This window comes from Oryza glaberrima, chromosome 7, assembly GCF_000147395.1.
Source record: "Oryza glaberrima chromosome 7, OglaRS2, whole genome shotgun sequence".
In the NCBI taxonomy this organism is placed as follows: Eukaryota; Viridiplantae; Streptophyta; class Magnoliopsida; order Poales; family Poaceae; genus Oryza; species Oryza glaberrima.
In genome coordinates, this window is record NC_068332.1 from 15294359 (window position 1) to 15306166 (window position 11808).

The 11808-nt window shown below is 40.2% G+C and overlaps 1 protein-coding gene across 1 annotated transcript; it reads left to right on the plus strand.

The window, feature by feature from the left end:
- Positions 1 to 93: 93 nt before the first annotated feature.
- LOC127780650 (uncharacterized) lies at positions 94 to 11007 on the plus strand. The gene is made up of 20 exons (XM_052307585.1): positions 94 to 421; positions 3522 to 3751; positions 3856 to 3961; positions 4362 to 4463; positions 4899 to 4958; positions 5161 to 5239; positions 5366 to 5516; positions 6050 to 6173; positions 6395 to 6783; positions 6978 to 7080; positions 7236 to 7331; positions 7478 to 7536; positions 7657 to 7780; positions 7921 to 7983; positions 8085 to 8144; positions 8272 to 8433; positions 8761 to 8834; positions 8925 to 9155; positions 10376 to 10456; positions 10635 to 11007. The coding sequence occupies exons 1-20, from the start codon at positions 227 to 229 to the stop codon at positions 10816 to 10818; spliced, it is 2673 nt and encodes an 890-aa protein (XP_052163545.1). The 5' UTR covers positions 94 to 226; the 3' UTR covers positions 10819 to 11007.
- The last annotated feature ends 801 nt before the right edge of the window (positions 11008 to 11808 follow it).

The following is an 11808-nucleotide window of genomic DNA, read 5'->3' on the forward strand; positions in this document are numbered from 1 at the left end:
GAAGAATTGGACGGCCCGGATGGCCACTCCTGCGCTTATAGCCTTATCCATCCCACCCACCCCGTTTCGTCCTCGACACCCCGCCCGCCCGCTCGCGCCTCCTCCCTCCCCGCACCACCGCTCCCGCCCGTCTCACCGGCGACGCAGCCGCAGCCGCCGCCGCCGCGCCACTTCGCCGGTGCCATCGCGCGGTGGTTCGCCGCCGTGCTCAACGCGCGCGACGACGATGACGAGGGTGGCAGTGGTGGGCGCCGGGGTGAGCGGGCTGGCTGCCGCGCACGAGGCGGCGAGGGGCGGCGGCGGCGTGCGCGTGACGCTGTACGAGAGGGAGGACAGCCTCGGCGGGCACGCCAGGACGGTGGCCGTCGACGGCGACGCCGGCCCCGTCGACCTCGACCTCGGATTCATGGTCTTCAACAGGGTACGTACTATACGTATACTACACATGTTCTAGCAAAAATATATATATACATGCAGCATTCCCCAGTATTTGTTTGCCCATGTTCATAATCATTTCCTTCCTAATCACCTACTGATTTCTTGCGTCAATCTACATGCCAATCTTGTTCGAACAATCATCTACTGCCATTTCATTCCCTAACGTACATACATTTTTCCTAGTTAGACCATTTTGAAACAAACGTATGAATTCCCACATTTTTACTGTGTAACTGTGTCAAACGACAGTTTTGAACCTTTCCTGTGTTCTCAAATTCTACAGGAAGATCCAAATGAACATGACATTCAAATCCTTTTTCCTATTTCCTTGTTTTTGACAATCCTGCATTCAAAATGGCCCTTAATCTTCTCCATTTTGCCTCATTGATCATGCCATTTATTTGGACATCACTAGCTAGGAAGCTGATCAATCAAAAGGAAAATAGGAATATCAATTAAGTTAGAAAGGAATCAAGGCGCAAGAAATCAGTGGGATTTATTGCTGCAGATATTTGGATGGTAATCTGACGAGGTTTTGAATTGTCGGCGGGTGAGGGGTGTTAAGGGGGCTACGTGGAGGCAGCGATCGCCTTACGGTGTCACGCGGCCAAAACCATGGCGACGACCCGAGTTAGACAGGCAAGACAGTGATAGATTATTAACCAAACTGGCCTCTCTTTAGCATATCTCACCTACTAGTTACTACACTTGTCAAATTGGCGACTAGCCAGTAGTAGCTGAAAAATAAGCACGAGACACGTCGATCGATACATGCCTGCCTCAAGATTGTACTACTTTTACACCCGTAGCTGATTCGCCGGATTTTGTTTACGACCAAAGCCATTAATCACGTGTTTCTCGTTAACAGTACAAATACTGTACTAGTAGTAGCTTACTAAATCAAAACATTAAACATGATTTCTATAAACTCCACATCATCAAGAAACTAATACTAGACACTACTCTTCCAATGCAAACACTACTATTCCATACTTAAATTTAATGCTCCTTATCTCACATGATGTTTTGGATGTTGTGTAGGAATCATGTCTCATGCAAGACATGGTTTCCTTCTCTTTCCTCATTTATTCACTTGCCACATCATTTTTTAATCCTAGGTGCTAGCTTATTTAATGCTATAACACAATTTTAGTCATTGGGTTGGGACTGCCCTTAGGCCATTCCCAACCCATAGTGTCCATAAGCAGTGTCTATAGTGCCATGATTTTTTATTGTGATGTCAATAAGACATCACAATAGAAAACTACACTTCACAACCCATGATTTTTTAAAGTGGGCCATTAATAAATACATTATCTCTCTTCTCTACCAATCATATTTATTCTTCATCTATTATGAAGACACTATTCTCTCCCAATGCAAAACTTGATAGTGTCTAGTGCATAGGTGGTTTTTGCGTTGAAGCTGTGTCTTGCATGAGACCCAGTTTCTTCCTCTCTTCATTCTCTCTCTTAATTAATATAGTGCCAAATAAGCTAAAAGTCCTACATAGCAATGTAGTTAATGCCATAGACACCATTCTAAATGGAGGGTTGGGACTGTCATAATACGTCCTGTCAAAAAAATACCTGGCCTAATTAATCCTGAGATGAATCTGGACTCCCAACAAATTTCCTCTCTAGGATTGAGGTTTATTTTGAAGGTACAGATAGAGTACTAACTAAACAGTGTCAGTGTGGTAAGCTAGGGAGTTCTAATACTGTAGCTCCAAGTTAATTTGTGCTGTGTCCTCCGGGATTCTGTCCTTTTTTTTCGGGCCTATTCACTTTGATACCAAAAAAAACCTTACCAAAATTTGGCATTGCCAAAATTAACTTGGAGCAAAAATTTGGCCTACTTATCAAAATTTTGGCAGGATTTCTTATATAGTTATCAAAATTTGGTAGCAAACTAAATGTAGCCACTTTTTTGATAACTTTACCAAAATTTAGTAAGGTTGAAAATGACATCAAAGTGAACAGGCCCTTCGAGGTACAGACAAAGCATGTGATGTGCTGCTGAGCCCATGACAACATGTGATCTGAATGCGCCATGGCCCATGGGCCACCGGCTGGGCCATCGGCACACTGTATTGTCCTTTTTTCTTTTTCCATCAGCTCGATCGCACCGCGACATTGCTGATAATAATGGAATAAAATGTTCTCTTTATTTTACTATCTGTGCAAAAAAAAGCATTAAATCTTGGTTTGCTTAGTGCAGCATGTTATATTTTAGGGACAAAATGGTTTTCTCATATAACGCAATTGCTAGAAAGAAATGGAAATAAAAAAAATGCTTATGTAACGTTACATTATAGACTGCACGTTCGTCAACTACAATTGCACTTCCTCCGTATGTAAATATTTGACGCTGTTGACTTTTTTTAAACATATTTGACCGTTCGTCTTATTAAAAAAATAAATAATTATTAATTCTTTTCCTATCATTTAATTCATTGTTAAATATACTTTTATGTATACATATAATTTTACATATTTCACAAAAGTTTTTGAATAAAACGAACGGTCAAATATGTTTAAAAAAGTCAATGACGTCAAATATTTAGGGACGGATGGAGTATACAATACTACTACTAAAAGAACTCAACATTTTAGCACTCTTTATAGTTATTAAATAATTTTATTTTATTTTATTACTCAAATTTTTTCTTAAAAAATCAATATAACTGTTAAATTCATTTCTGTGCTTGTCTGGGCTTCAAGTGGGCCTCCTAATACAGACGGATGTGAAAAACCGATTTTCACATATAGACGTGTTTTATCTGTTGGGCATGAATCCCAATTATTACAAACGGATCTTTTAAGGCCGGCTTTTTTAAAAATAAAATTATCCATGATACCTACAAAATTGTTTTTTTTGTTTTTCAGTAGCAATGAATTGTGGGCCCCTACTAGCATTCCTCCACAGGTAACCCACACGTGGCACGGATCTAAAAATTGTGAATTGAAATATAAACTCAAAATTGGAAGCAACACAGTACACTATATATAGATGAAGGGAAATTAAACGATTGATGGGTCCCTCCCCGGTACGGGATATGAATGTGTGGATCGATGATGCAGGTGACGTACCCGAACATGATGGAGTGGTTCGAGGAGCTGGGCGTGGAGATGGAGCTTTCGGACATGTCCTTCTCGGTGAGCGCCCAGCTGCAGGATGGCGACGAGCAGACGATGGAGTGGGGCAGCCGCAACGGCCTCGCGGGCCTCCTCGCCCAGAAGACCAACGCCGTGAGCCCCGCGTTCTGGCGCATGATCCGCGAGATCCTCAAGTTCAAGGATGACGTCCTCACGTACGTGTTGCGCATATTATTGTTTCTTCAGGTCGTCGATCATGTTCAGAATGTACTATATGTACAGCGTACATGAATGTATATGTATGTACTGTACTGCGCAGGTACCTGGACGAGCACGACAAGAACCCTCATCTGGACAGGAACGAGACGCTGGGGCACTTCATCCAGTCGCACGGTTACTCTCGCCTCTTCCAGCAGGCCTACCTTGTATGATCCCATCACGCATCCATATCGCGGCTTTGATGATGGTCCTTTTTTTTTCTTTTCTTGCACGTATATATCTTCAGTTTGTTGATTGGTTGATCCAGCAGGGAGATGGATTTTCATCTCTCCACGAAACATCCTCTCATTTCTCGCATATCATTGGTTTTTTTTTAAAAAAATATTAATATGATATATAACCTCACAATCACAAACATACAAAATCAATTTCAACATGTATAATTTGAAAAAAAAATATTAAACTGAAACTTGTTAACGTTCATGGTTATTTTTTTACAACTTATACAACGTTGAATTTGGACTTTATTTTTGTGGAGTAACATATTTGTTATTTGCTTTACAACTATTTTAGTTAGATTTGAAAACAATTTCTGCATATATGTAGGTCCCGATCTGTGCGTGCATATGGTCGTGCCCATCACAGGGGGTTCTGGGCTTCTCTGCTTTCTTCGTCCTCTCCTTCTGCCGCAATCACCATCTCTTGCAGGTAGCTGCAGTGCAGCGCAGCCAACAGTGTTATATCCTGCTGCTGTCTTGCAACATACTTCCTCCGTTTCAAAAAAAGGCAAACCCTGAGTTTTCGTGTCCAACTTTGACTGTCTGTCTTATATGAAATATTTTTATAATTCGTATTTTTATTGTTGTTAGATGATAAAACATGATTAATATTTTATGCGTGACTTGTCTTTTTAATTTTTTTATAATTTTTTAAATAAGACAGACGGTCAAACGTTGGACACGGAAACCAGAGTTTGTCTTTTTCTGGGACAGAGGGAGTATATATACTCCTATGCATAACTATTCGTGCTTGCTTAATTTAATTCTCCTTCTGCAAAGTACAGTAATTGTCATGGCTCTAAAATGATTGGTTCCGTTAATTTCTGTGTACTTACGACAAAAACGTGTGGATCTGCACGTGCAGCTGTTCGGTCGTCCACAGTGGCTCACGGTGAAGGGCCGCTCCCATACCTACGTAAACAGGGTATGCATGAACTCACCATTAACTGTAACTATATATATGTAGCTACTTATTAATTACTCACTACGTTCTAAAATACAAGAACCTATAATCGAAGGGAACATTTTTTAATACTACGAATTTGGACTAGAAAATATTCTATCCACTTCTAGGTTTTTTATATTATGGGACTGATATGATGATGCTTAATTGTTGGATGATGTAGGTAAGGGAGGAGCTTGAGAGCCTGGGCTGTCAGATTAAGACCGGCTGTGAAGTCCAGTCTGTTTCAGCTCTTGAGGGAGGTACGTGTACATAAGCCTATAACTAGCTGGATGCATATATATATGCACAAATGCAAATCATTAATTAATCATAGGTAAGTATCACTATTATTGTTTATTAGTACCTGTTATTATACATATATGCAGGAGGGTATAGGGTCGTTGAGGCAGGGGGTACAGAGGAGGCGTATGACAGCATCATATTCGCCGTGCACGCGCCTGACGCTCTCAACATCCTGGGAGACGAGGCCACCCACGACGAGCGCAGAATCCTCGGCGCCTTTCAGTACGTCTACAGGTAAAATTATCAGCTGATTGATCGCAACACAGCATTGCATTCTAGTACTACTGAAGTACATTCTGTTAATTTGTTGTCAAGAACAGTGAAGTCTAACACGAATTTTGTCTTTGACCCGTGGTCGGCAGGCTACGTATTAGTTGCCACGTCTCTCTAATTTCACGTCAAAATATTTCAAATCCTAAAAACATTCTCATGCTTTTATAAAACTCAATGCAAATTTGTAAGACATAAATCATGCCTAAAATATTTTAAATGATAAAACACCTTACAACAAAATAAGTTATAATTACGTAAATATTTTAGATAAGATGAATGATCAAACATAAATAAAAATTTAATGGTGACATCTATTAAAAAGGAAGGTAAAAATCCGTACCGACTAAATCAGATAAAATCTCAACCCACTAATTAAAGTACTAAACACCATGATGGATATAGGCATATATCTAAGTAAGATCATATCGATATCTTTTGAAAACAACAAGTGAAAGGGGAATCAAATTTTTACATGCAAAATGCTTGTTGCACAGTGACATCTACCTCCACTGCGACAAGAGCTTGATGCCACGGAATCCGTCGGCGTGGAGCTCCTGGAACTTCCTGGGGACCACCACCAGCGGCGTCTGCGTCACCTACTGGCTCAACCTTCTCCAGGTAAAACCCACGTCAAATCTCGACAAAATTCAACCGTAATTTCCATAAGGTCTGGTTTAGTTCCTAACTTTTTTTTCAAACTTTCAACTTTTTCATCTCATCAAAACTTTTCTACATAGATAAACTTTCAACTTTTCCGTCACATTATTTTAATTTCAAACAAACTTTCAATTTTAACGTGAAATAAACACACCCCAAATTCCATTGAAATATGAAACCAGAACATCGAGGAGTCGGCGGGGAGAGGGAGGCGTCCGTTCCTGGTGACGCTGAACCCACCCCGCGTCCCGGACCACGTCCTGCTCGCCTGGAAAACCAGCCACCCGGTGCCGTCGGTGGCGGCGGCGGCGGCGGCGGGGGAGCTCCGCCGCGTCCAGGGATGCCGGGGCCTCTGGTTCTGCGGCGCCTACCAGGGCTACGGCTTCCACGAGGACGGCCTCAAGGCCGGCATGGCCGCCGCGAGGGGGTTACTGCTCGCGGCGAACGGCGGCGCCGGCGAGCGGCGGCTGCTGGCGAATCCGAGGCAGATGGTGCCGTCGTGGACGGAGGCCGGGGCGCGGCTCCTCGTCACCAGGTTCCTCGCCGGCTACGTCTCCGTCGGTAACCTGACGTATGTCGACCGTATGCGTATACGTATACGTGTATTCCTCTTCTGTATTTTTCCATTTGATTGAGCAAATTGATTAGTGGTAATTACTTCCAATAGAAATAGATATGCTAATCTCTGTCTCATTGGTTTAGGATGATTTTTTACTTAAATTAACATGAAACGGCAATGGGGAAATTTTGTGTGTATATATGCAGATTGCTGGAGGAAGGAGGCACCATGTTCAGTTTTGGTGAGGCAGGGAAGAAATGTCAGGCCAAATGTGTCATGCGAGTCCATGACCCCCTCTTCTACTGGAAGGTTTATATTTTCTTTATTAATTAACTAATTAATTAATTATTAACACGTCTGTTATTAGTTACAAGTACAACGCCATGCATATCTCACTCGCATATTGTGTTATTACTCTATATAATTCATCTGGTGAATCAATTAATCGGTCATTTTGGTTGCAGGTGGCGACGGAAGCAGACCTTGGTCTGGCAGATGCCTACATCAACGGCTACTGCTCTTTCGTCGACAAGAAACACGGCCTTCTCAACCTTCTATTGGTAAATTAATCAACCATAATCATTCCACTCATTGCATACTTACTCCACCTTAAATTATATACGCAGCTGCAACATCCTTCTGCATTTTATCTGTTTCTGAGCATGTAATCTGAAGCGGTCGATGTTCATTTTTTTTTTCGCTGCAGATTCTGATTGCTAACAGAGACTCCAACAAGCAGAGCAGCACCAGCACCAGCAGAATAAGGTTAACCAATTGTACAATACTGATCGAAATCCTCCGGTTGTAATTAATCAAATTAAAGAAACACAAGGGAGCGAATCGAATGACACAATACAGTTAACCACCTGATGCTGAATTATCCAGAGGCTGGTGGACACCGATGCTTCTGACGGCCGGGGTCTCGTCTGCCAAATACTTCCTGCGCCACGTGTCCAGGAAGAACACTGTCACACAGACTCGCCAGAACATCTCCCAGCACTACGACCTGGTCAGTCACTACATCTTACTGTCAACTGGCTAACTAATCACTGCATCTTACTGTCAACTGGCTAATTAATCACACGTATTTAATCAATTAGCATCAATTTGTTAATAATTAGCGCTGCGTCTGGATTTGTGTGAGTGCAGAGCAACGATTTCTTCTCCCTTTTCCTGGATCCATCGATGACATACTCTTGTGCCGTCTTCAAGGTTGCTTAAATTAATAAGCTTTAGATAATGCGTTAATAATCAATTGTTTTAAAACTGCTAGTTGATTAAATTATTAAATTGTGAGCTTGATCAATTGACAGGACGAGGACGAGAGTTTAGAAGCAGCCCAGCAGCGCAAAGTTAGCCTGCTAATCCACAAGGTACACACGCATGCAAATATATGCAGCATTCTGCTGCATTCACATCATTAAGCTACTAGTAGCTCAATTAGTTTAATTTCTTGCAGTTACTACTTAATTAACTGACGAACATGATGTGATTATGAAGGCTAGGGTGGAGCGAGATCACCATGTTCTCGAGATTGGTAGTGGCTGGGGCAGCCTAGCGATACAGGTGGTCAAGCAGACTGGTTGCAAATACACTGGGGTCACACTGTCTGAGGAGCAGCTTAAATATTGCCAGAGAAAAGTGAAGGAAGCTGGTCTAGAGGTAATCTTATACTCCTATGTCTTATTTTCATAAAGTTATTTGCCATGTAAGTATTTCTTTTATGAAAAATATTCTGATGGCATAGTTTTCAGATATAGTCCATTTACAAGTGCAGTTAATTAGTTCTTTCTGTAGGGTGAAAGTATAGTTAGTTGAAAGAATATATTATTGTCAAACTTTAAGATGTAGACAACACAATTATAAGACATCAGATAAAAAAAACAAATAAGGTAGTAGTATATGTATACCTCTTCCAATAATTTTCTTGTTTAATTTTGGTTACTTGATTAATAATCTTGGTCTCCATCCGTTTATTTTCTCTGCCAGGACCACATGACTTTCCTGCTGTGCGACTATCGTCAAATACCAACAGTTCGAAAATATGACAGGATCATATCTTGGTAATTAAGTCCAAACAGAAACGCGTACTATCAGTACCACTTTGATCTCTGGAATGTTGACAAAAACAAATAAATTCTAATTTCCTGCAGTGAAATGATCGAAGGGGTAGGCCATGAATACATGGACGATTTCTTCGGCTGCTGCGAGTCTCTCCTGGCACAGGACGGCCTGTTCGTCCTCCAGTTCATCTCCATCCCTGAAGAACGGTACGAAGAATACAGGAGGAGTTCAGACTTCATCAAGGAATACATATTTCCTGGGGGTTGCCTTCCATCCTTGTCTCGGATAACATCCGCCATGTCCACCTCGTCGAGGCTATGGTAAAATTAATTCTCTCGCTTCGAATTTTATAAGAACATGTTTTGATTCGATATAGCTCTGAAATGTGCTACATTTTTGCCTTTAATTTCTCTTGGATTGTGTTGCCAATGACTAGAAAAATCAGTATAGTATAAAATTGTACGCTTTTATATATACTAGAAAAAAATGCCCATGCGTTGCAACGGGTGAAGTCTATTTTAATCTTATTATTGTTATATGGTTTAGTTAAGATGAAATTCACTGTGGGAGTTCGCTTGGATATATATATTTTTAGAAAATCATGAGCTGCAGTTAGGAGTCCGATCGTCTTAAGTTAGCATGCGAGTTTTTTAAAACAGATTTTTTATATGATTCCTTCCGTATTACCAAAAGTGAACGATCGTAAAAACCGACTCAAATACAGATATGTATTTCCAAAAGCAAATGAACTTAAAAACCGACTCATACACGGATGACGTACCAAAATACCGGCAAAAACATTTTCAATTTTTATAATAGTAGAGATAGAGATAGAGAAGAGATATAGATTAAAACCAAAACATAAAATTAAAACCAATTCAAACACGGATGAAGAACCGCGGAAACATCTTCAATTTTTATAACCGACTCAAACACGGATGACGGACCGTGGAAACATCTTCAGATTTTATAATAGTAGAGAAATGCCCGTGCGTTGCAACAGGTGAAGTCTACTTTAATCTTATTATTGCTATATGGTTTAGTTAAGATGAAATTCACTGTAGGAGTTCGCTTGGATATATATATTTTTAGAAAATCATGAGCTGCAGTTAGGAGTCCGATCGTCTCAAATTAGATGCGAGTTTTTTTAAGCATATTTCTTATATGATTTCTTCTGTGTTACCAAAAGTGAACGATCTTAAAAACCAACTCAAATACGGATATGTATTTTCAAAAGCAATCAAACTTAAAAACCGACTCATACACGGATGACGTACAAAAATACCGGCAAAAACATCTTCAATTTTTATAATAGTAGAGATGAATATATCGATATTGCTTTTTCTAGTATAAATATATGCATACAGTTTGACTGATAATTAGTCAATGTGTACAGAGTTTAATAAAGTTCATTGGAAGGAACAATTTTTTACCTCTAGCAAAACTGTCGCCAAACAAATAATGCTTTTACTTATGAGAATTTAATCTATATAACACTTTTTTCTTGCGAAAGAAAATTTAAAAAAATGCATATATGCAGCATCGAGCACTTGGAGAATATTGGGTACCACTACTACCCCACGCTGATACGCTGGCGGGACAACTTCATGGCTAACAGAGAGTGAGTTTTCCTTTTCTTTTTCTTTTTCAAATATACAGTAGTATTGTGAATTCAGAAAACTTGCATGCACAAAACATGACAAGTACTATATATACCCTACTGTATTTTCTACATGTATGATTGAAAATCTTAATGCTGTCACATGATCCTAATTGATCCCCAATTGAACTGCACACAGAGAGATAATGTCCCTGGGATTCGATGACAAGTTCATCCGCATATGGGAGTACTATTTCATATACTGCGCAGCTGGGTTCAAGTCACGTACACTTGGAAACTACCAGATTGTGTTGTCTCGGCCTGGCAACGACAAGCTGCTGCCCTTTGCCGACAACCCTTACGCCACCTTCCCGGCAGCCTAGCCATGAAACCGGCCAACTTGAAAATATATATGTTTAGTCTAGCTAAAGCTTCCATTGATTGTGTGCGAATGTGCAAACAGCATGAAACGATTCATTTGATTGATATATGCATTTGAATAACACTCCATTTGATTGATATATATATTTGTATAATATTCCATTTTCAATAGAAAAAACTATAGAGGTAAACTCCATTATAGCACTTCTACTGTGGCGATTTTGATCCAAGCTATCCACGTGCTTAATGCTGTTGCCCCTCTCTGCCTCTCTGCGGACGGTAGAGGTTACTGTAAAACAGATCCACTCTAAAATTGCATTTTTTTTAAGGATAATTTTGAAAGCCTTGAGAAGATACCGGGAGATACTACATTTTGTATTGTAAAATTTGGTACCAAGTATCTCGAGATATCAAAATTTTTAAGTGTTAAATCTTGGAATCTCTAGATATTTTCTCAAGCATCATAGAATTTCTCTTTTTGAAACAAGACGTACAAAACATGGCGACGATTCCTAATGATATAGCACGTCTACTGTTGGAGGTTAGTCAGAAAACAGAAAAAAAAAAAGGTCACACCACGATCAGAACCCACTATTGAAAAGCCATACCGCACGTACATTTGCATCTAATTGTCTAGTTTTTTACATGTCTATTTTTCTTGCTGCACTCTCACCACTATTTGCCGTGCTCGGTTGACATAACGTACGTTGATCTCGGCAGCAGAAATCTATAAAACCTTAATGCAAATGGACTTTTTTACATACAGTACTTGGCAAAGTATCGAGATATATTTTTTAAGATAATAAAAATAGTTTACATGTCTATCCGGCCTTTTCTACTGGGAACACAATCAATAAGTAACTTACTGGACAATTTCTTGTACGTTCGGAATATTGTGAGAAACTTGAGTGCAAATAGGAAGCACACTCTTTTCTTCAAACTTGACATTGCTTGTGCTTTCGATTTGGTCTCGTGGGAATACTTGTTAGAAG